General features: G+C 42.2%; 1 protein-coding gene across 7 annotated transcripts in view; it reads right to left on the bottom strand.

Moving 5' to 3' along the window:
• MYO16 (myosin XVI) overlaps nucleotides 1-25,766 on the bottom strand; it is a 773,187-nt gene that overhangs the window by 37,128 nt on the left and 710,293 nt on the right. For all 7 annotated transcript variants that reach the window (XM_054249238.2, XM_017970444.5, XM_078347436.1 and 4 more), the window contains 2 exons: nucleotides 15,024-15,182; nucleotides 1,123-1,214 (listed from right to left, as the gene is read on the bottom strand). In XM_054249238.2, coding sequence (XP_054105213.2) covers nucleotides 1,123-1,214; nucleotides 15,024-15,182 — 251 coding nt within the window. The remainder of the gene's footprint in view (nucleotides 1-1,122; nucleotides 1,215-15,023; nucleotides 15,183-25,766) is intronic.

Genomic DNA, 25,766 nt, shown 5'->3' with positions numbered 1-25,766 from the left:
TAACTTTAGATAAAATGAGAATCCTGTTGCTAAAGCAATAATCTGTTAATACATTGATAACAAGATCTCCCTAATATGTGGTTTGTTCATCACCTTGAATGCAACATTATATATCTTAAAGATAATTATGTAAAGTATATTTTAAAATTCAACAAAATTCAAAAGGAAAACCATGGTGGCTCAAGACTGTAATCCCAGCTCTTTGGGAGACCAAAGTAGGTGGATCACTAGGTTAGGTGTTCAAGACCAGCCTGGCCAACGTAACAAAACCCTGTCTCTACTAAAAACACAAAAATTAGCCAGGTATGGTGGTGGGTGCCTGTAATCCCAGCTACTCAGGAGGCTGAGGCAGGAGAATCACTTGAATCTGGGAGGCAGAAGTTGTAGTGAGCCAAGATCATGCCACTGAACTCCAGCCTGGGTGACAGAGTGAGACTCTGTCTTGAAAAAGGAAAAAAAAGGAGAAAACACTCTATTCTACAATATACATTTTTTACTTTCTAAAAGCACCAGTGGGCTTTTTTTTTTTTTTTTTTTACTCTTGAGGTGATCATCTTGTTTATTTTGGTGAAATTGTTAGGGCCAGACACATGAAACATTGACATGGAATCAGTAATACACATCCAGTTTTGTGAATTGCAATTTCATTTTGATTTTACTAAGTTCTCACCACGGCATATTTTAAATGAATGTGCATTACATGGAATTGGAGGTCATAACTGAGATAAAATGAAACTACAGGTGTTTCAAGCCTTTCATTCCCAGGTGTGGTCACTTAGAGTCATCTTATGCATAGCAACTTCATTCAGCAGGTTTAATATCATCTTCACCTGACAGTAATTTTAAAGTATCACAATATAAATTAAATCTACAATATTCCATTTAAAACTACTTATGATGTTTTAGTTGTTTTGGACATTGTTCTTTATTTCGGAAACAGGCAGAAAATTATAGTCAGCTGAGGTGGGGGGAGACCGTTCAGCTGAAGGGGTGCAGGGCAGAGGTGAGAGCAGCTGAGCTCTCCATTTCACACAGAGCATCTATTGGTAACAAGTTAGCGAATGCCTTGTCGTAAGTGAATTCCATTTGTCACTGTACATGTGAGCATATAGATGTCATTACCTGAGTGGTGTGACTGTCCCTGTGTCTCTGAAATGACGACGTTCCCGTGCCACCCACAGACAACCGTGAGTATCCGTCCTCTTCGGATAAACCTGTTGAGGTCAACACAGATCAGGAATTAAATAGTGTCTCCTTTTTCTAAATAAAGTAGTCATGCACTCATTACAACAAACTAGAACTGTTACCTTTTACACATTGAAATGATTATCCTTAAATACAAACTAAATACTACATTTTCAATGAAACATGGGCACGCACAGTACTGTGGCAGCTTCACTTAGGAAAAAGGACATATCCTGCCAAGTAGATACAATGATAATAAGGAAATACGTGGCAACAGCACAGAAGTGAGCAGACACGTATTGGAGGGGAGAAGGGAAACTTCTAGAGACTGAAAAGGTTTGAAGAAGCATCTGGGGTTGGTGACGGGCCCACTGAGTCCCTGGGGTGACTGCAGATGCCACAGTGTGGCTGTCATTCGTAGCACTGCAGGGAGGCGAGGAAGGGAATGAAAGTCAGATAGCGCAGAGCTAAGCCTGCGCGTCCGATGAATTCCACTGGCCATAGTTCATTTTGTGCAAAAGGAAGCAAAGAGATTGGCTGAATTTCCGTGAGGAAAAGGCTGGGAAGCTGCCGGTTCACAATACACCAATTCATGAGCAACCACGTAGGCAAAGTTGCAGGTTTATGAAACTACATGACCCGCCACAACACGAAGAGACTACAAGGTAGCAAACGATGTTATTAATGATCCTTTATGATAAAAGCAGGTTCTCAGCCTCCACACCACTGGCATTTTGGCCTGTATAGTTCTTTGCAGTGGGGTCTGTCCCGTACAGTTCTTTGCGGTGGGGTCTGTCCTGTACAGTTCTTTGCGGTGGGGTCTGTCCCGTATCATTCTTCGCGGTGGGGTCTGTCCCGTATCGTTCTTCGCGGTGGGGTCTGTCCCGTATCGTTCTTTGCAGTGGGGTCTGTCCTGTATCGTTCTTTGCTGTGGGGTCTGTCCCATATCGTTCTTTGCTGTGGGGTCTGTCCAGTATCATTCTTTGCTGTGGGGTCTGTCCCATATCGTTCTTTGCTGTGGGGTCTGTCTCATATAGTTCTTTGCTGTGGGGTCTGTTCCATGCACTTCAGGATGTTTAAAAGCATCTCTGACCCTTATGCACTAGACACCAGCAGCACCCCATCTGTGGCACCCAGAAATGTTCCCAGACATTGCCAAACACTCCTTGGAGGGTAGTCATGCCCCCTACACTGGCTGAGAACCACTGTGATAGAGGCATCATGCATCAATGCCAAGTGAGTCGGTGAATAAACATGAACAGACAAAAAGAGAAATAAGAACCCAACAAAATGAATTCAAGGCAGAGAACTTTAAATACTGAAGTGATTACTACGCTCTTCTGAAAGCATAATTAACTAGCACAGTGTAATTGATTAAACATATACATGAGTCGTAAATTAAAAATCATTTGACAATCAGTTCACACTTTTCCAATTATAGGAGAGAGTTCCTCAGGGAAGACCACAGAATCCTGTCAACACATACCAAGGCCTTCCAGGTGATCTTGTTACATGTACAGATACCTTGTTACAGAAAGGCTAACTTCATGAGGACTGGGCGGACTATGGCCAGTGGGTGGGTGGGGGGTGGCGTCTCATGCTGGAGAACAGATCTCAGCAGCAGTAGCCTCAGATGCTACGTGGGAAGTGTCCACAGGACACAGGAGAGGCTCCAATCACAGTGAGTGTTGGAGGAGCCTGAAATTCACACAGGTGAAAGGGAGTGTGGTGATCCAAGATCAGGCACAATATGAAATTTTGAGAACCTAGATAAAGCAGATACTTGGCAAAGAAAAAAAAACGTTTCCAGGTTGTCGGGCACAATGAAGGGCTTGGGGTTCATGTGAAGGACCCCCTCTTTGAGGGGAAAAAAGGATGGGGTGCTGGGGAGAAGCAGCTGACTGACAAACAAGATAAATCTCCACTTCTAGAGGAACCATAGAGAAACCAGTTCGCCAGATGTCTTACTAAGATGGGGGATGTGAGGCAGGAGAAGACAATTGTGATCCACTTTTCAAAACTATCTTATAAATAAGAAGTTTGGGCTGGGTGCGGTGGCTCAGGCCTATAATCCCAGCACTTTGGGAGACTGAGGTGGTGGATCACCTGAGGTCAGGAGTTCAAGATCAGCCTGGCCAACATAGTGAAATCCCATCCCTACTAAAAATGCAAAATTACCCAGGCATGGTGGCACACACCTGTAGCCCCAGCTACTCAGGAGGCTGAGGCAGGAAAATTGCTTGAAACCAGGAGGAAGAGGTTGCAGTGAGCTGAGATTGTGCCATTGCACCCCAGCATGGACAACAGAGTGAGACTCCATCTCAAATAAACAAACAAACAAACAAATAAAATTAGAAGTTGGATCTCATAATCAAAAGAGAAACTCAATTGAAAGGATACAAACTCAGAGCTGAATGAATAGTCTGCTGAGCACTACACAGAGTCACTTAAATTAAGGTTAAAAACACTCATGAACAACCCCTGCATAAGGTGCTGGGAAATACAATGAAGAACGAAGAAAAGACCCCACCGTTGAGGATGTTAATAGTTCAATGAGAATGGCCGTGAGGCTAAACACACAGCAGAATGATTTCAGGATTAAGAGGAGTGAGTACAGGTAACATTGAACAGGGTCTTGGGAGAAGGCAAAGAAAGACTAATTCTGATGGAGGGGACAAGAGAAAATTTCATGGTGGTATTGCCAAAGGGCCTGGGCCTTCCAGGAGGAGGAGAAATGTGGAAGGTAAGGAAAGTCGAGAAGGACATGCCTGGCTGAGAACACAAATGCGGTAAATCAACAAAACACAAGGAGGTTCCACGGAAATGTACCGAATTTGGAGACAGTAGGTAGCACTGCCGACTTCCCAGAACAAACATGACGCCATCTTATCTAAGTCATGAGTTCCAAGATCTTTCCTTCATAACTGTTGACTAAAACAACATTGCGTCCCAGAACCTGTGGCAGAGCCCCACAGACACGGACAGATGGCAAAGTGGGCAGGTGGATGCATGCGGGTGGAGGGCCAGGCGAGGTCAGCAGGGAGGGAGGCAGGTGAGTGGGTGCTGGGGAGACTGGCATGTGGAGGAGGAGGTGTGACAAGTGACTGGGCCTGAGAAGTCAGAGGGAAGGGGATTTTTGGAGGTTGTAGCAAACAGGCCAAGGGTCCTCATCACAACCCACCCACCGAGGTTGTGAGAACTGAACGGGGTAGAGTGACAGCCAGGAAGCACCAAAAGTGTGAAGGAGGTTACATGGCAGGAGGGATGTGTGTGTGTGTGTGTGTGTGTGTGTGTGTGCACGTGCATGTGTGTGTTTACCAGTACAATATTTTATTTACCCACCATATTAGAAGCAGTACCTTTTTAAGGCAAATAATTTTAAAATGACACCAAAGGCACAAAACGTGAATTTAAAAAAAAGATTCATGTCTCTATATAAACATTAAAAATAAACATATTGACAATGCCCTAAAAATAAAACGTGTATTTTAAAAGAATAATATAGAACACTGAACTATGGTAAATAAGAGGCCTTATTAATTCTTAAAGCATTCTACAGATCAAAATAAAGGACCTACTCTTAGATTTTAAAAAATAGACAAAGAATAAGTTTAGAAAATAAAGGAGAAAAAATATGAATGAGTGCTAAGTAGTACACATATTCAATTTCATTAAGAATTCCAAGTAACGCATATGGGACTATAGTAGCACTTATTTTATCTAACAAAATAACACAAGTTTTAAAACCTTTTATCATAAAAATTTCAAACCTAAAGAGAATATGTAGTGAAAATCCATGCACCCATTCCAACACTTTCGGCTGTCAATTTTATCCATTTGTATTCATTTTTCACTCAGATCCCAGAAATCATGTCATTTAATCTAAAAATATTCGTACATGTGTCCCTAACTGACAAGGACGTTTTTTTTTCTTTTTTCTTTTTCTTTTTTTTTTTTAACATATGAAGGATTTCCTCATGTAGATAATGGGAACATTGCCAAACAAAGGCCCCCAGAAAAGTCCCACAGTCTTGGTGGGGTAGAGAATCCCATCACGCATTTTAACCAGGGTGGACTCCAATCATGGCGGAGGAACATTTGAAGTGAAGGTGGAGCCCTTTATCTGTGCCTTCATTAAAAGGTGGAATTCTGTCTTAGAAGGAACTTCAGCACATTCTGAATCGTACTGCGGCAACATTCTCCCCAGACCAGGCTTGGAGTTAACAATTCCCAGCTTAGAGATTCCTGCGTCCCTTGCTGAACGTAGTCTTTCCAGGGCAGCAACAGTGTGCTTCAAAAAGTTGAGCTTTTTGTCCATTTGATACAAACTATTTCAAGAAGCCATTCTTGCCCGAATGACAGCAAGAGTCAAGGTCCTCTGAAGCTGCATAGACCCTACCCTGCCCTTCAGATATGCAGCTCTTCTGCTCAAAGAAAAGAAACAGACGCTCAGGGGAAGGAATTCCCCAAAGCTGATCTCCATGGCATAATGGATATGCTGCGGACACCCTGTAGAACCTGCTGCTGTCCCTTTAAACCTGAGCGGGCAGAAGTCAAAAGGCTTTGGCTTTGATTGAGGGTTTAGCTGGAAGGAGAAGCCTCTGCTCTCCTCTCCTTATGGATCGGAGGCTGCTCAGAGAATTAAAGTTAAACCTTCCTCCACAACACAAAGAGGAATGGCTTTTAGGACATCCTCCTCATCACTGGGGTGGAGGCCTGGTCCCTAGAGTTCTGGGTGATTTTTTAAGTAATTTTGAAAAGGGAGAGACTCTGAGGTCATGATGTCTACATGCAGAACCCAGTGGGTTCATGTGAAGTCTTATATGAAGACAACAATGAGAGGGACTTTAAAGGGGTGGTATGGTACTGAATTTTACATGGCTACCTGATTAGAATCTGCTAGGCACAATCTGTCATTATGTAGAGAACCAAACTTGATTAGTCAATGGCAAGTGGGTTTGAATTTGTACATAGATACATTGTACATTGTACATAGATAATCACCATGTCTCCTGCTTCTTGGAAACCTCTGGCTTTTCTTTCTCCATCCTGGAACCCCGGTCTATATTCCAAATCTGTAATCATCATTTATGGAAAAATCATCCATAATCAGAAGTCCTTCTCTCCTGAACTCCAGATCCACTTAATGGAATTAACCTTCTTTGAGAATCGCCCTTTAGAATAAAGAGTGCAGTATTCTCCCATCATTTGTCTCAAATTCTTGGAGTCGTTCTTGACACCTCCCTCTTCTCGACTCCCATACCAAAATAGTCTTTCATACTCTTGCTTCATATATAAAATCTGCCAAGGCTTAAGCGGATGAATACAAAATTGGCACCCCCAAACTCAGTTTCCAATTCTATTGCTCACCCTGGATAGTACAAGCAGTTGCACCTCTCCAAAATAGATAATACCCCCTCAAAACCAGGACAACACTTTCAGAGACACTCTTTAAATTGGCATTCATGGCCCTGTAGACTCCTAATTGTTTCTCTCCTCTATTATTTATCCACCTATTCTAACAGAGAAGCTGATTCACACTGCTGTCACAATACATTGTACAGCAAATTCATGGAAATGTGCTCCCTTCTTTTCTGAACTAAACTCATTTTGAAAACCCCAACCTTCTCTATGAAGCATCCTTAGCAATCCCAGACCACTAGAAACATCTTTTTTTTTTTCAATCTGTGGAAAGTAACAGAGTAATCATTATTTATGATATTCCTTTGACACTGACTGCTGACTGCCCTATTTTGCAGTCTCCTTGGTATGTATTTTCAGTGTGCTACGTGGTTTCACCATTCACACACAGAGGTCATCTGGTGTTGCTCGGGAATCATAGAGCTCCCATGCACAGCACAATGCCTGCATTCGACAGGTGCACTTGATAAGTGCTTTGATTGACTAATGCGCACCTCTCTCTTCACTGGGTTTCCTCTTGCCATCCTGCCTTTCATATTATTTTGAATCCTCTAACCTAGATATTAAATACACCCTTCCCCTGAACTCCACCCAGATATTCCTGCTTCTATTCATCTCCAGGACTCCAAATTGTAATGTCTATCTTTGCCCTGAGTACTAGCGTAAGCCATCGAGTAATATGGTGTATTTGACTGTATATCTGGGCATTTGTGGGCATTTCCTAAAGCACTTATCTACTGCTACAGCCTGTATGGTTTCAGAGAAGCGAATTCACTGTCTTGCACCTCATCTACCTCATTCGTGTAATTGTTGTTTCTGTTGGATGAATCCTCATGACTCTTCTAGCTCTAAAAGATAGACTATTTTGTGAATAACTGTGTATAGGTATTATTCGTTGAGTATTAACTTTCTGCTAAATATCATCAAATAAAATACAGCAATCCATAAAGTAGGTACTTTTATTATTCCCATTTTTAAGATTAGAAAATTGAAAAGCAGAGAGGTTAAGTAACTTGCCCATGGTCAGGGAGTTAGTAAGTGTCACTACCAGGAAATAGCAGAGTGAGCATTTCAATCTATTCCTCTTCAACCCTGACTTCTCAACTGCAGTGGAGAAAATGTAATTAAATAATATTGAAATTAGAAATTATTTAATGTGACTTTAAAATGCTTTTAACTAGAAGGATGAGTCGGGTAGGGCTTAGTCCACGCCCCAAGAGTTTTCTTTCTTTGCAAAGGTAACTTCTATTCTTTAAAATAGACGATTGCAAAATATTCCAGATTATCAAGCAAGGCTTGCCTCCTTTTCTCTGGCTATTAGACTTTCAGTCAGATAGGAGTATGAGTTCCAAATAATGTGCACAGTTTCCATAAAGAAAGTGAAGTTGTAAAATATATATTAAAGATATTTACGGGCTCCAACCAACGGCTCCTTGGTTGGCAGTCTGAATTGATTCCAAGGCGTGGCTGGTGGAAGCCCTTCTTACGTGTTCCCACAACTGGTGTGGTTGGTGCTCGAATGACCCTAAGTTCAACGTGGCACCAGAGCCGATGCACAGAATGCAGATTTCCTGGCCCTGCAAATGATGTCCCCCAACTCTTTGCCTTAGGAAGCCTTTATTCAACACAAATAACCCTTATTGTACATTGAGGAGGAACATAATACAAATTAAAAAGAGACAATTTGCACAGAAAGATAAATGTAAATGCGATCGCAATGACTTAACCTTTAATTGCCATTTGTCTTCATACCCAGACATATTATGTATATTCACTGAACAGCAAGAAAGAAAATAATACTGAACATAAAATGCCCGAGTTGGAATTTTTTATAACTCAGTGTCCCCGCAAAATAAACATCTTTATGTTCACAATATTTTGTTTGATAAAGCTAAAGCACTCTAACACTAAAAACTGCTCTCCAATCTCATGATAAATAACCGCAAGTCCAGGGAATAATTAAGTATACAAAAAAAGATCCGAGTCTGCGTTCACATCAGTAAAAGGACGGCAATTAAAGTAAGTGATAGCTATAATTACCCACACATAACTATATTTCAACAAATGAACAAACAGATCATCATTTCTGGGAAGCAGAGGTAGCATGCACATAGATACTGGCATTCAAAAGAGAAATGTCTCCTAGAAAATAACACTGTTTCTGATTCTATTAGAACTTTAAGTTATTTTAAACATTTATTTTCATCTTGTGCCCTTATTTAGAAAGCACATTGGCTGCACTTTGCAAGTTATGAATCTGTACTAATGATTGCCTTAAGAGTTATCATGCTCATGTATATATCGCATGCTGCACATGTGTAAGGTTTGTTCAATTTCTATAACACTGACTAGGGCAGTTTTTCTGACTCTGCCCTCTGTATGGGATTTACTGGTTGGTATGTAATAAGCAATCTTGTTTCAATCAGTAAATGCCTACTGAGGGCCTAAGTATATAGGGCATTGTGCTGGATGTTTTAAAAATCATGGGGGAAAGCTCTGGGCACTTAGAAATTCATAGCACTCACAAGAGTAGGTCAGCATAAATGTGTCAAGTTGCTTTGAAAGATTGAATTTCCAATTGAAATAATTCTCCTTGTGCACACATAATTCTTGAGATTTTCAAGTGGTTTTTAACTAATGACAGCATAGAACAAACTTTATTTTTAAAATCTGTAGGCATGTAAGGGAGAACACAGAAATCTGTGTTGCAGGCTTTGGCTGTACACATTGTCACATGCTCAAGTTTAGAAGCCTGATACTCCCAAAGAATTTATATTATTAATCTCATGGAGCCTATTCCACAATCACATCCATTTTAGACTAGAGAATTTTTGTTTGTTGTCTTGGTGTTTGGTTATAGTTTGATATTTAGAGTAAGACTCACAGTTCTTTTTTTTTTTTTTTGTATAAGTTTTTAGGATCATCTTCAAAGCTGTAGCTTTTGCCTTTTGCCTCAAAACACGAAAAACTTAAATATTTTGGTGAAGAGAACTTATTTTTCTCCATGTCTTTCTTATTCTTCTTCTTTTTAAACTGCAGAATTGTGATGACCACACGAATAAAGAAACAGCGTGCTGGCAGCTCTGCGGAAGCTCCCGTGGCCGTTCCTCCAGATCACCACCTGCTTTCTCCTCTGAATGAAATCGCACTCCTCACTTGGTGGCAGTCCCTTCTCCATGCGCCTCTTCCTTGCACGCAGGTCTGTAATTCTAGAGTGCGTGTGGCAGTATCGCCCTGGAGTCTTCAGTTTCATTTCTCTAGTTACTAAAGAGGTTGGACTCCACTAAAAATGTTTTCCTAAGCGCATATTCAGGTATCCTGTCCAATTTTCTTTTCAGTTGTTTTTGTTTTTAATTTAAATAAACGATGAATATTAGCCTTTGTTGCGTAACTGTTGAAAATATTTTCTCCCTATTTATGTTTTATTTTTCTTTATGGTTAACACCTTTGTGTCTTGTTTAAGAAGCCCTTCTTTCCTTTTGCAAAGGAAGAAAAACATTCTCCGATTGTTTCTTCTTTCCATTTTATGGTTTGACATTCGGTGAACAGATCTATGATCTATCAGAAATTGTTTTGCATGTCTAGCATTAGTCCGGGTCAAGTTTCACTGTTTCTTCCACATGGATCGCAATCAATTATTCTTCTCCAGTGCCCTACCATGCCAATGTTGTCATAAACCAAGCAGCTCATTATGCAAGCTGGAGTAATACTGTTTTCCTTCTCCTCCGTCCTTCCCATTCTCTGAAAGAGTTTATGTGACATTGGCATTATTCCATCCATAGGATTCTGGAAAAATATGCTGGAGAAACCATCCGGTTTTGGGGATTTCATTGTAGGAAGGCATTAAATGACAAATTCCATTGATGTAACATTTACAGTGTTATTTAGCTTTCTTATTTCTTTTGTACATTTTCTTTTTTTTTTTTTTTGAGAATGTGATTGTTCATGTAAATTTGCAAGTTCATCTTGGCGTAAAACTGTTCATAGCATTCTCCTCTTATTATTTTTAATTTTGGCCAGATCTGTGTGGATGTCCCTTTTCAATCCAGAATCTGTTATTTGTGCCCATTTTCTCTATTTTTCTATTCCCTTGCAAGAAAATTTTCAATCTTATTAACGTTTTCAACATAATTTTTTAAAAAAATAAACAACTTTCTTTGTTTCCTTTGTACCCCTTTTATATTATTTTTTTTTGTTTTATATTCCAATAACTAATGCTTTTATTATCTCTATCATACCTTCCTTCCATTTTCTTGAAGTTTAATTTTTGTTCTGTTTCTAATTTCTAGATACTTTAAACATTCATTGTATTTGTTCTCTTTTGATACAAATGTTTGAACCCATATATTTCCACTTCTTGAGAGATCTTTTGCGTGACATAGATGGAACTGGGGCCATTATCTTAGGTGAAACAACTAAGACACAGAACGACAAACACTGCATGTTCTCACTTATGAGTGGGAGCTAAATAATGTGTACACATGAACATAGAGTGTGGAATAACATACACGGGAGTCTCAGAAGGGTGGAAAGGTGGGAGGGTGGATGGAATGAAGCACGTGAAACTACTTAATCAGTATAATATATATTATTTGGTTGATGATGACTGAAAGCCCACTCATCACCGCTATGCAATACATCCGCTATTGAAACTGCATCTGAACCCCTTAAATTTATACAAAAAAGACATTAGCCATGTCCTAAAAGTTCTGTTGTCATATTTGCATTGTCATTAGTTAAAATGTCTTGGTTTTTAATTTATTTTGTGATTTCTTCTTGAATAATTAATTCTTTAGAGATGTAATTTTCTTTTCTTTCTTTCTTTCTTTTTTTTTTCTAAGATGGAGTCTTGCTCTGCCACCCAGGCTAGAGTGCAGTGGCACAATCTCAGCTCACTGCAACCTCCACCTCCCGAGTTCAAGTGATTCTCCTGCCTTAGCTTCCTGAGTAGCTGGGCTTACAGTCATGCACCACCACACCCAGATGATTTTTGTATTTTTAGTAGAGATGGGGTTTCACTGTTGGCCAGACTGGTCTTGATCTCCTGACATCAGCTGATCTATCCGCCTCAGCCTCCCAAAGAGCTGGGATTGCGGGCATAAGTACCACACCCACCTAGAAAGGTAATTTTTGACTTCCAAAAATATAAGCCCCGTTGTTGCTGCTTTTCAGGATTTGCGCATTTTATCTTTTTCTTTTCTATCCCTTTACATTTAATATTTCAGAATCCTCATGCTTTACTGTTTTCTTAGTTTTAAAAATATTCTGTTAATCATTTTTCATATCAATTTACATTAAATGTGTCTTTTAAAGTTTATTATGATTAAATAAGATTTATTTTCATATGTGCTTTTATATCTACCGTCTCAGAACTTTCTACTTGCCCTATTTTTCCTATTTTATCCTTTTCTTCATCTTTGGAGTTGACTTTTTATGATTTTATTTTTCTCTTTTTACTAGTTTGTAAATTATCTACCCCAATAATATTCTTTCAAGAGTTGCCTTTGAAGTTATAACTGGCAAGTTAGGTTTATCAGTGTGTAATAAAATCTTATTTTACCTCTCCAAATGTTCTTGCCTTTTAAATTATTGTTTATTCTCTCCTTTATCTGTAAGCATTCTGAGGCTATCAATGTCTAATTCTTTTCATTTTTTCTAAAAATATCCTTGACTCCCTCTCATCATGACAGGAATTTTGGGGGGGCACTTATTTTATTTGAGCTTGTTTACTAGGTTATTTCATTGTCTTTGGACCTTAGCTGCTGCTTTTTGAAGGTAGTACACCTTTTTACCTCTTGTTACTTGTAACGTTAATTTTTGGTCTCAATTTTATAGGTATTTCACTGTGATACACGTAGGATAGTTTTATGTATCCTACTCAGGCTTTGCAAAGGTTTCTGTTCTGTTCTTACAAAATGTGCATTGATTATGGCGGAACTTAGAAATGGTAAGATTCGCCTATTTTGGACACACACAGCTGTGCATCTGCAGAGAGAGGAGCACTCCCGGTTGTCTGTAACCCGCATGTCCCCTGAAGTTCATCTCCTGCCATTACCCCCAGCCTCCGGAAACCACTCAGCTGTTTCCTGCCTCTACAGCTTTGCTTTTCCCAGAATGCCATATTAGCAGGATCACACTTAGTCTTTGGACTTTTTTTTTTCACTCCACACAATGCTTCAGGCATCCTGGTGATGCATGTGACGGCCAATCACTCTTATTTATTGCAGAGTTCATCCATGTGCTAGCTCAGCCTGTGATATGCCAGTGAGCCCACCTGCAAACACTCACGGACTCCTCACCTGCGGAGTATGGCCTGGATGTGGTGACTCAACTGAACGTGACAGAGTGCAGGGGTGCCACTTTCAAGATTTGGTGATGTGAAGTCTGCGGCCTCCATCGGGGGTGCTCTCTCTGGGATTGCTTGCTCAGGGGGGTGAGGGGAGCTGCCATGCTGTGAGAGGCCCATGTGAGTTGCCTTGGATGTGAACCTTCTGCAGCCTGCCAATAGCCATGTGAGTTGCCTTGAAAATGGATCAGCCTTCACTCAAGCCTCCAGATGACTGTGGAGTGCTGTCTCATGAAGGACCTTGAGGCAAAGGCACCCTGCTAAGCCACACACAGCTTCCTGGCCCACAGAAACTGAAAGAATCACCATTTCTTACAGAAGCCTCCGAGTTTTATGAGTAATATTTTGCACAGCAATGGATAACTAATACAAGTCAGTCACCAGTTGAAGGATGTTGAATATATTTCCAGTTTTATGTAATTACGAACAATATCACCATAAGCATTTGCATGCAGGTGTCTGTGTGGACACTGTTGTCATTTCTCTTGGGAAGATGCTGAGGAGTGGGATTGCTGGATCCCATGAAAAATGTATGTTGAACGTTATAAAACTCTGCCAACTTAAATCTGTTTCCTGATGCTCTTTCATCAGTGTTGGGAGATGCTCTAACATTTCTCGCCAAGTCTTTTTTTCTGCTCATATACTCTCTCTTCTTTCCCTAAGACTTCAATTGTCCTTCTCATTGTCCTTTATCTCTCTAAACAGTTGTCTGGAATTTCCAGTCTTCTCTTTTGCTTCAGTGTGTTTCATTCTGGAGATTTTCTGAGTTATCTTCCGCCTCCATAGTTTTTTCATTTATTTTGTTTTAAACAATGATATCTAATTAATTTTAACTTCAGCCTCTGTTGCACTCAATTTTATTACTGTACTCTCCGATTCCAGAATTTCCATTAGAGGATTTCCTTAGAGTTTCCCATTTCTGCTGAAATTCTCATTCTTTTATTTTGGGGGGGGCTAAGTAAACATACTTATTTTAAGGCACGTGTCTGAATTCTAATCTTTTGAATTCCTGTGGGTATACTGCGATTGACAGCTGTCTCTGCTTGTAATTTTTCATCCTATTTTGCATGCTCCTATGCCTGGATATTTCTGTGTTGGACTTTGCATTTGAAAAATGGTTTGTAAGAATATTTTGAAGCCTAGGGGTAGATTTACACGTGTTTCTCCCAGGTACCTTTAGGCTTGGTTGCTTCTGGGCAACTCCACTTGGTACTTGGTTCTGGTTCACGCTGACTCTTGGGAAGAACACTTGAAGGTCCCATCCCAAGGCCTTGGGGTCAGGACTCAGTCTCTTGCCCTGTAATCTGAGAAGGCAGTCAGAAGCACAGCTGGACTTCTTGGCCGCCTTTGCTGAGCAAGGTAGTCGCTCCTATGTCCCTATGAGCCAAGCCTCAAACGTGGGCTTCCTTGCTTTGGCTCACCTTTCACCCCACTCCCCATCTTCAGCTGCTTCCCAGAATTTCAGTGTTGTGATGGTTCTCCTGTGCCTCCAAGCAGACTAAACACACATACTTTTCCCAGCCCTGTGGGAGACTCTCAGGAATAGTTGTTCTGAATCTTCCCATCAGTTCTTCCTAGAAGCCTTTGTCTTCGTTTATTTGTGAGAGAAAATACTTGCATGATCCTCAGCTTTTGTACATGCAACCAAGCCACTTTGTATATGTGGGACTCACTGACGCACTTAAAATACCTGAAGTCAGTCTGGCACTTATCACTTCTTTAATATTATTTTCCTTCACATTTCTTAGTTGCCAAAATAAATTTTTTAGTTAAAAATATTGGTAGAGAACCCATTGCCTTGTCTGCTCTGTATCAGAACAATTTCAGTCCAGTTTTTTTAGACTAATACTCCATAAAATTTCTGAATAGTCAACAAAGAGTGAATACAATTCTAATTCTTTAACCTAAGCAATTATATGCTGACAATAATATCTACTGGGAAGTTTCATGACTGATACTCTATTTTTCAGTTTTTAACCTTACTTCATTTTCATATTTTAATCCATTCCTTCTAGAAAGTTGATACAGCCTAAAGCTTTTATCTATTTAGTTGAGTTTAAAAAGTGCTTACCATTTGAGATGGAATTTCCATTTTCAGCAGTTATAGCACTAGATAGTGAATTAGATAACTGAATTCCGTGGTTGTTTGCATTTCTATCTTGAGTCTCAGAAGCAATTTCTGATGTGCGAGGGTCATCCCGGCTACTTAGGTTCATGTTAGTTTCAAAACCTAAAATAAATTTTAGAAAAGATTATCATTATCTGATCACATGTATTGAATACATTGAATATAACACTCAGAGAAAATAAGAAGACAACGAATTGAACATTCATGACATTTCAAATAAACTAACAATAATCTTTAGTCAAATTTGTGGCCTATATAATATTCACCAAGTTTGGCCACAACGATGTTAAACAAAAAGGAAAATGTTAAGTGGTAAAAATCAATTTCATAATTTACTGCATTTAAACATATTTATGCAGAATTTCTGATGTCATAGGTCAAATAACTTATCGTTATGGTATTGCCTACCTTGAGAAATCAATGAGTTTATGTTTCAGGAGTTTTCTGAATTATTAAATTTAAATAAATTTAGGCAATTTTACAGCTTTGGAAAAAATGAGAAACGGATTTTCAACATCACTGTGAAATTTTTAGTGTCCGTATTGGAATGCTAAGCCCGATTTCTGCATTCTGTACACTGAGACAATTACATAAAGGACTATTTAATGCATGTTCTATATTGTGTTTTGAGAGGTACGAACATGGAAGCCATTGTCCAAATTCCGCTGAAGGGCCAAATGAAGGACTTTTCAAAACGATGTCGTATTAATAAAGGGAAACAAATGCTTGTGCTTCGGAGCAATGTCTAACAGAGGCAGGTTCTCCCCATGGTCACTGCATCACCCTTCGGCACACAGTCACTTTGCAAATCAGGCACAACTGCCCGTCGAGAGGTCAGACATCCCCCCATCGCCACCTCTGCCAGGGTCCCTTTCGAGACTGCACAGGTGTACCTAGGGTTGGCTCTTGCTTCCCAAGGAATCTCAAAAAGACTCCAGCCTACAGGTTATTTTTGATTCAGCATCAAGGATACGTGTGCAACTCTGCTTCATGTCTCTTGGGACACAGTAGATTCTGACTGTCTTAAAGTTAGGCCCTTCTAAAGGTTTAGACTAACACATTTTTTGAAAGGAAGAACACATTTCTAACATCATTTGCTTCATTATACTTTAAATATGGCAGGATAGTGTATCGCCATCCCAATCCCAATCACCACTACCTCCATAGGCAGAGATGTTAGACCTATTTTGCTGAAGAAGGAATTATGGTTCCTCAGAGTCATGTAGCTTGAAAGAAACAGAATTGAGCTTTAACCTGTATGTTGTCATTATTATTCAGTCTTTATTTTTCATGAAAAGACAAATTGGATTATGTCATTTGCATGCTTAAAATTTTTGGATAAACTGCTGTTGGTTACAATCTACAGAAAGGAGGGAAGGAGGCAGGGAGGAAAGGTGTGAGAAGGCCCGGAAAAACAATGGAAGGAAGAAAAGAAGGAAGAAAGGGAGGAGGGTGGGAAGGAGGGAAGGAGGCAGGGAGGAAAGGTGTGAGAAGGCCAGGAAAAACAATGGAAGGAAGAAAAGAAGGAAGAAAGGGAGGAGGGTGGGAAGGAAGGATGGAGGGAGGAAGGAAAGGTGTGAGAAGGCCCGGAAAAACAATGGAAGGAAGAAAAGAAGGAAGAAAGGGAGGAGGGTGGGAAGGAAGGATGGAGGGAGGAAGGAAAGGTGTGAGAAGGCCCGGAAAAACAATGGAAGGAAGAAAAGAAGGAAGAAAGGGAGGAGGGTGGGAAGGAAGGATGGAGGGAGGAAGGAAAGGTGTGAGAAGGCCTGGAAAAACAATGGAAGGAAGAAAAGAAGGAAGAAAGGGAGGAGGGTGGGAAGGAGGGATGGAGGGAGGAAGGAAGGAAGGAAGGAGGGAGGGAGGGAGGGAGGGAAGGAAGGAAGGAAGGAAAAGGAAGGAAGGAAGGAAGCAAGGAAAGAAGGAAGGCAGGCTCCAGCTCTCCAGAGCTCATCTCTCAAGGCTGGTCTTGACTTGGTCCCTCCTAACTCCTTCCTTGACATGATCTCCTCTTGCCTCTTGAGACATACCCTCAAATAGCACTACAAGCAATGCCTGTTTATCCAAATTCCCCATATTGACCCGTTTTCTTGCTTCGGTGCTCTCACACCCTCGCCCACATCCACCCTGAGTCTTCCCACCCATTAGTCAGGACCTTGGTGAGATCACCTGCAGGTACCTCTCCTTCATAGGCCCAGAGCACAGCCTGCTCTGCCCACAAAGGAAAGCATGGAAAGATTTATCAGCTGGAAATGTCGGATAGATGGAATCAAGGCAAAACTATTGGCTTTGAAAACTAGGCAGAAAACTTTGTATTTAAATTTTCCAGTAAACCACTGTGGCTCCTGGCTTCACTATACATAAAAACAAAAACCTTCAGTCAAGTTATCACGTACAAGAATGGCAACAAAAGTGAAAGTCAGGTTGATCTTAACTGTTTTGGCTCTTGACAATGAGCAATTATGGAATGGGCTGAAACTGAAAGAATATTTATTCAACGTGGTCAACTCTGGTTTGCAATTCTTGTCTTAAGCTTCTGAATGCCAGTAAAACAGGTTCTGTTTCAAAACTGGCTCACTATGTACTCACCTGCTTTTATGTTTCTTTCACATATTTTGTTTTCGCATTCTTTATTTCAGTTATTCACTGAGTGCCTACTATGTGTCAGATCCTCACTGAGTGCAGGAGATACCTAATGAATACCACTGCCTGGTACCTGGGAGCTTCTCCCCCAACAAGGTGATTGGCAATAAACAAGCAGATAATTAAACATGGTGGACTCACAGCTGCGTGGAAAACCCAGTAGGGCGAAAACAGTGGTGGGGAGGCAGGCAAGGTAGGTGAGGTCCATGAGGTTGCATTTCTGCTCATAGTTGTAGAAAGGCAACCTCCACACCATGTGCACATACCCCGGGCAGGAAAGAGCTCACTGTTTTCAGGGAACCAGATACTAACGAGTCAGGGTCTGGGAAACCACCACAGAGGAACTGAGAGGTTTCATTCTCAGAGCGGTGATGGCTTCCCCAAGGCTTTGAATGAGGACAGTTCTCTTACATCTGGTGGCAATGAGACACTTGCTGACTCTCGATGTGAATACTCAGCCTGGCTTCACAACTGATTTCCAGCTCATCAACCGATGTATTTACATTATAGTCCAAATCTTCATTTTTGTGATTAAAGTTTAAAAGTATTTCCATTTTTCAATCAGCAGGTTAAACTATAGCTATGTTTTTTGTTTGTGTGTTTATTTGTTTGTTTTTTGAGACAGAGTCTTATTCTGTCTCACAGCCTGAGGTACAGTGGTATGATCTCAGCTCACTGCCACTTCTACCTCCTGAGAGATTCTCCTGCCTCAGCTTCTGGGGTAGCTATGATTACAGATGTGTGCCACTATGGCCGGCTAATTTTTGCATTTTTTTAGGAGAGACAGGGTTTCACCATGTTGGTCAGGTTGGTCTCGAACTCCTGATTTCAAGTGATTTCAGGGAACCAGATACTAACGAGTCAGAGTTGATTTCAACTCCTGCTTGCCTTGGCCTTCCAAAGTGCTGGGATTTCAGTGCTTTGTGAGTCACTGTGCCCAGCCACCAAGATATGTTTTTAAATGGTCATATAGGTTAGGCTTCAATCTTTAAATTATCCGCTAAATTTTATTTTTTTAAATCTTACAAGCATTTATCTACTTAAGGCTGGCTCTGGATGGGGATAAGGGAATAGGCCCTTCTTAACATAAGGCATAGGAATTAACTGTCAGCATGATACTTCCTCGCATTGCTTTTACAACAGTTACCACCACCCCGGTATATTTTAGGTGCCAATTCCCTGCTAGATGTGGTTCTTGGTTTAGCTCTGTTCTCATGACAATTCTGAAGAGTTGTCACTACTACGCCTATTTTAGAGATGAGGTCATTGAGGCTTGGGGAGGTTAATCTCTGTGTAAACATTTCACAACTCTTGGCATGGCAGCTGGATTCAGACCCAGAGGGCTCGGGGTCCCCCACGCTCATTCATTCGTTTACTCTTGGCTCCTCTACGTAAAGTTTTCCCTCACTGTTTCATTTGCAATGTAAAGGATAGGATAGCGCAGCTTCTTTCCTCTGAGGAGCTTAGCAGCCAGGCCTCGGTGGCAATGGACTGGAAACTGTTGGTTGCAAAGCTGCACTCTGGCAGCTGCAATAACGTCGCAGCTTCAGTCTTGACATGCCCTCTTCGGGGTTCTCCTCTGCTTGTAGTAGCCGGGGGATTCTACTGAATTATGCATCAGTCTCTGCTCATAAACACCATTCTCCCAGTTAGATCCAAACACGTGTAAGCAGCCGTGCCCTGACTTGTTAATTTCTAGATCCGACACCATCTGCATCTGGCTGAGGGAGACCAGATGTCATCGCTTTCAGGATGTGGCGGGGTAAGGGTAGCAAGCCTGGTTGTGTCGAAAGAGTGCGGGGTTATCTGACTAGCGGGAGGACCAAGGACCGACCATCCATTTCAGCATCTCAAGCCTTTTCATGCCTTCGAGCAGTGACTATCAGAGTTTTGAGAATGAAGAAAAGTCACATCAAAAGAAAATATTGGAAACTCTCAGTGAATTTAAGTAAACAAGTAGGGAAGTGAATCTCTGCATCTGGGAAGTAAGGGGTTGTGTGGTTCAGTGTGTCTGAGACACGTTTGTGTCTCTGCATCTGGGAAGTAAGGGGTTGTGTGGTTCAGTGTGTCTGAGACACGTTTGTGTCTCTGCATCTGGGAAGTAAGGGGTTGTGTGGTTCAGTGTGTCTGAGACACGTTTGTGTCTCTGCATCTGGGAAGTAAGGGGTTGTGTGGTTCAGTCTGTCTGAGACATGTTTGTGTCTCTGCATCTGGGAAGTAAGGGGTTGTGTGGTTCAGTGTGTCTGAGACACGTTTGTGTCTCTGCATCTGGGAAGTAAGGGGTTGTGTGGTTCAGTCTGTCTGAGACATGTTTGTGTCTCTGCATCTGGGAAGTAAGGGGCTGTGTGGTTCAGTGTGTCTGAGACACATTTGTGTCTCTGCATCTGGGAAGTAAGCGGTTGTGTGGTTCAGTGTGTCTGAGACACGTTTGTGTCTCTGCATCTGGGAAGTAAGGGGTTGTGTGGTTCAGTCTGTCTGAGACACGTTTGTGTCTCTGCATCTGGGAAGTAAGGGGTTGTGTGGTTCAGTGTGTCTGAGACACGTTTGTGTCTCTGCATCTGGGAAGTAAGGGGTTGTGTGGTTCAGTCTGTCTGAGACACGTTTGTGTCTCTGCATCTGGGAAGTAAGGGGTTGTGTGGTTCAGTGTGTCTGAGACACGTTTGTGTCTCTGCATCTGGGAAGTAAGGGGTTGTGTGGTTCAGTGTGTCTGAGACACGTTTGTGTCTCTGCATCTGGTGAAGTAAGGGGTTGTGTGGTTCAGTGTGTCTGAGACACGTTTGTGTCTCTGCATCTGGGAAGTAAGGGGTTGTGTGGTTCAGTGTGTCTGAGACACGTTTGTGTCTCTGCATCTGGTGAAGTTAGGGGTTGTGTGGTTCAGTGACATCCTGTTTAGGTCTTATGGTAACACAGGTTGGTCTGGATACTTGTAGAGTTTCCTTTTAGCTTATTAAGATTTCTGTGTGACCTGGGCTTGGTGCTGTTTTTACTGGTACAGGAGAATTGAATCACATCGGGATCTGACTCAAAAATGAAGTCTTGGTTTTTGCATTAGGATATGATTATTAACTACGAGTATGCAGGTCAGGTACGTTTAAGTTGAATTTTAATCCAGGGAGAGCAAATCTCTAAACGTTATTCGGTTGTCTTGTGCTAGATTTTATATAACTGAAATATCACTCTTTGTTCAGTGTGATTCTGTTTTAAACTGTGGCTCTTGATAGAAGGTGCTTTTTGAACCCAGGGGACATTCAGCAACATCTGGAGACACTTTTCAGTTGTCACAACTGAGTGATGGGGGTGGGCTGCTGGCAGCTGGTGAGCAGAGGCCAGAAATGCTGCAAAACCTCCCGTAATGCACAGGAAAGTCCCCCCGCCTGGAATTACAGCGTCCGGCTCAGAACGTCAATTGTGCTGCGGCTGAGAAAGCCTGCTTTAAAACCTAAGTCGGATCATGTCATTCCTGACTCAAGCCTCTCTGCTGGTTTCTCAGTTGATTCACATTAAGATGCAAAGCCTTCCTGAGGCTGAGAGGACCTTGCATGCCCTGACTCCTGCTGGCCTTGGGCCCCAGCCCCCCTTACACGCCTTAGGCCTTGGCCTCGGCCTTGCCTTCCCATCCCCGTCAGCCTCCCCGCCTTGCTCTGCTTCTCCAGCGTCCAGCAGGGCGTGACAGCTGCGCTGCGTTCGGGCCTCCTGGATGACCTTCTGAAAATCAGCACCTGTCTCCCTTGCCAGGTCAGTTCCTGTCTCCGCTTCTTGCTTTAGTTTTCTACATAGTCCTTGTCACTAACAGCACCGAACGGCTCAACTGTTTGTTTTCTGTCTCCTTCCTCTGGAATGTGGGCAAATACAATATGGGTTGTATTTTCAGTGCCTAGAATAGCGCCTGGCACACAGATGGTGCTCAATTAATATTTGTTGAAAAAGAAGAATGGACAAAAAACTAGTTTTAATAACGTTTCTATAGAAATTTTGCTTTCTGAAAGGAGCTATACTCTCTGTCCCTGTAAAATAGTGCGCACGTTTTACTAAATGAAAACTTTATGCAAATACAGTAACACCAGGCACCGCAATGATCATTTCTTCCCATTCACACAAGACTGGCAATTTCCGGAAGCACTTTCGGGGCTAATACACCTTGGAGTGCTGAGCTTTACTTATTTAAAAGTATAAGTTAAGGAAAATATCTCATTGCATGAGGTGAATATTTTCTCTTATGCAAAGGAGTGGACTGTTTGTTTTCCACCTAAGCTTGTTAATTTAGGAGAGAAAAGACCTATGGATGTTTGAAACCAATTCCTGACCCATGGTTTGAGAATCCAAAGACACAAAGTCCATACGTATTTCGTTTTTTTTTTAAATTGTACTTTACGTTGTTTTACAATCTGTAATATCAGGAAATAAACATAAATGTGATAAATGTTGGCATGCTTTGTGCTGAGTGTGACTCTGGAATCCTGCTGACCGGGGTGGGCACAGTGCGTTGACCTGTAGTTAAGTGAGGGAGATTCCATGCACCCCTCTCTTCCCCAGGCCCAGGAAGGGACTCAAGCAATGGGCAAACAGCTAACATTTGTAATACTTTATAAATGCATTCTTCGATTTATTTTCTCATTGTAAATCAATGTCCACTTCACTCTCTAAATGTTCACTTTCATCTTGATTATTTTTTTTGAAAGAAGTTCCCACCTCTCCTCGATTGTATATGCTTCAATTTCTGGTCAAATAGCAGAATGGATCTCAGGCACAGAGGCCTCTAGCCATAGTCTACATGACAAAATCTTTACCCATGAGTAATTCACAGGCTGGGAGGAGAAGCTGGTGTGAGGTCACTGGATGAGATTACAAGGCCACATCACCTCCTGCTCACCTTGGAATGCTTTATGGGAAAAGCCTGACCCCTCACAAAGAACAAGACTGTTTTATAAGTTTGCCCTGATGGGAGAGGCATGAATAAACATCAGGCATGTGTCTGGGAGGGGAGAGGCAGGAAGGGTTTTGTGGAGGGAAAAGGAGGTAGGATGGAGCTGGAGAAGAGGAACTTCTCTTAAGGAAGGATGCAAAAATTCTGCAGGGGAGGAGAGATGTTTCCTACTGGGGAGAGAGAAATGTCTTTGAATATTTCTGGAAGAGCTGGAGAAACAGGGGGAGCCTCTGGGGGTTCAGATGAGTCCTTGCTCCAAAGCAAGAGCAACAAGAAGCTGGCAGAACGGAAGTGCTTGGTTCACCCCTGGGAAGGCAGACAGATGCCCATGAGCACAGTGGCCGCTCTTGAAATGTGAGTGCTGACGGCAGAAGGAAGGAAGAGTGGTGGGCCATGAGCAAACCATATTCCTCTTCCAAGCTAGGGAGTTCTCCATTCATTCAACAGGTATTCACGTCTTTCAAGGTCCAAACCTGGTGCTAAGATTTACTTTAGAGCTTTAAGAAATATTCATCTGAAAGAAATAATCCATCAAGTGCTTACATTTTAGAGGGGCTATGGGGCACAGCAGATGACAAGAATTATGACAACCGGGTAAGTGCAAGAAGAAAAAGCACTACAGTTATCCTGGGGGCGGGGGCAGAAGAATGAATACCTGGAAGCACCACTGTGCGATTCGCATCCTGCTCAGCTAGTTTATTTTGATCGTTTTATATTCATTTGTTAAAGCCTTTGACACTTATGATGGCAACCCATGTGATAGGGACATCCAGGGTGCATTCTAAGGGAGGTTTTTTCCCAGGCTTCTCTGTGGTGAATCAATGCTAAGGGGGACTGCCTTCAAGGTGCCTTCAGGGCATGTCTTAAGGTTGCAAAGGGCCAGGGGCTGGGATGGGAGCTCTGCAAAATGCTCCAGGAATTCTTAGGAGCGGTCAGAGTGGGATGGAGCAGCTAGGTGAGCCTCTGTGGTGTAGGCAGGAGGAAGAAGCACTGGATTCTGAGCTGTGGACAGAATGTGGAGAAGGGGAGGGAAGAGGAAGGGAATGCCACAGAGGCAGAGGCAGAGCTGACTGTGCTTGAGGGAGAGGAGGCTGGCTCTGCCCACACCCCCACACTGGGAAGGTGGAGCAGAGAGCTTTGGAGTCTATGAGCATCGCAGGAGTGGGTTCCAGCAAGTATTTTGAGAAAGGGCATGCTGTGAAGAAGAAGGTTTTTAAAAAAATATATGTATATTAATCCAGCAAAGAAAGCATACAGCTGAATGAGCCTTGAGGAGAGATTAGAAAGAGATCCAGGGAAGAGTCTGGGGAAGCAGAGAAAGGAGTGGGAAGGCAGGAGGACACTGAGTTCAATCACTCTGAGCCAGAGAACTGGGACCCATGGGGCCCGCAGCAGCTGGGCGTGGCTCAGAGCCGCAGCTCCTACCTGAAGAGCAGGGCTCATCTGGGATCAGACTTGCAGACTTTGAAGTGACAGCCACAGGCCTGAGGATTAAATTCAGTGGCAATTTTTTGAACAAAAGCATTTATTGGGACTGAAAAGGAAACCGCTAGGAGAGACTTAAAAATCTCTCAGGAAGGAGGAATTTTCTAGGAAGAGACACTCCCAACCACGAGTAGGCAGCAGAAGGGGATGCCCGACTGACTGCTGTGCAGGAGGGCAGGTGTGGGCTTGCTGGAGGGGCTGCAGGCTGGGAGCCTTGGCAGAGGGTAGGGCTGTGTGGCACAGAGGGCGGCTGACATCCTCAGCGCCGGGGAAAGGCCAGGAAGCAGGGGAGAGAAAGGAGCCGCGGAATATTTCCCCAACAAGAAGCTGAAAACATTGTTTTTCTCTTAGGTACCTGCGCTAGAGATCAGATTAGAGTGTATTTTGGAATCCTGTGAGATGGGATCCAGGTTTCAGTAACGCAGGAGAAAAACAAACTATAGCTGTTTGGCTGACTTAATACTGAGAGTGCTATGTAAGGCATAACAAATGTGAAAATACATTTTAAACTCATTACTCATACTGGCTATAACTCATTCTGAAACTCTATAGGAAAATTCCTCTTCAGAAAGGCGACCGCATGAAGGGAATGTGCTTGTTTTTTCCTACTTGGCATCAAGGAAAAGCACAAATGCAGAGAGAGGGGCCTGGCAGGCTCCCACTACTTCTCAAGTTCTCGTTTGTAAAATTTAGAAGTCGCAGCTCGACAGCGCTCGCAGATACACATAGATGGTGCGTAATTAAATTTGGAGAGAAGCACTTCGACCTGAAATTGGCGTCTCGCTTGTGTTAAACCAAATCTAGTTTGTGTTACACAGGGCAACTCCTTTGAAATCTCTGAAATAGAGATTTCTCTGGAACCCTGTGTTACTGCGCATGAGGAAGAAATGCAAGCAGGCTTCACCATCTCTGACCCAAGTCTACCTGCATTCCACTTTATAAGCTTCTAGGAAGTGATTTGTTTTCCTAGAAAACAAACATAATGCATTTTTTTGTTTTACACTATAGAATTTTCTTTCGTTTCCATGATAGCATAATCCCAACATTTGTGTCACTGCCTCTCAGAAAGACGAATTTCAGATGTGAAGAACCACAGAAGCTGATCTGAAACTCGAGAGGAGACGGACGGTTCAGGTGGTGATGGACGGATGTGAGGAGAGCAGAAAACCATGAAAAGGGAAATGTGATAAACCCATGGAAGTGACACACAACAGTTGTGTGAGTTTTGAGTGGCCCAATTCTAATCGCCTCTTGAAAATGTGGGACAGACTGTATCCGCCCTTTGCGAACACCTGCAGAAATGTATGGAGAGAGGGCGTCTGAGTCTAGCTGTGATGGAGGTCTGGGAAGGGAACTGGGTTCCCAGGCAGTTACTCTTGTGACACAGCTGTTACCCATACTATGTGGACAGGTTATATTTCTACAGACATTGATTACTCAAGAAACAGAAAAATCTAGCACTGCAGACCTTGGAAGGGGAACATGTGCTGAGAAACTATTTGCTCGGCCGTCTACTGACCTTAAACGTCTAGGGCTGGGCTCCCGACATTCCTTCCTACTTGTTAATAACCCCTTATGAAATCACCACCCTGGAGTAGATGGAAATTCCTCTCGAACTTATGTTTTAAGCATTCTTC

Source organism: Callithrix jacchus, chromosome 1 (assembly GCF_049354715.1).
Source record: "Callithrix jacchus isolate 240 chromosome 1, calJac240_pri, whole genome shotgun sequence".
Taxonomy (NCBI): Eukaryota; Metazoa; Chordata; class Mammalia; order Primates; family Cebidae; genus Callithrix; species Callithrix jacchus.
The sequence above is the reverse complement of the archived record's forward strand: the minus strand, read 5'-3'. Positions and strand labels throughout refer to the sequence as shown.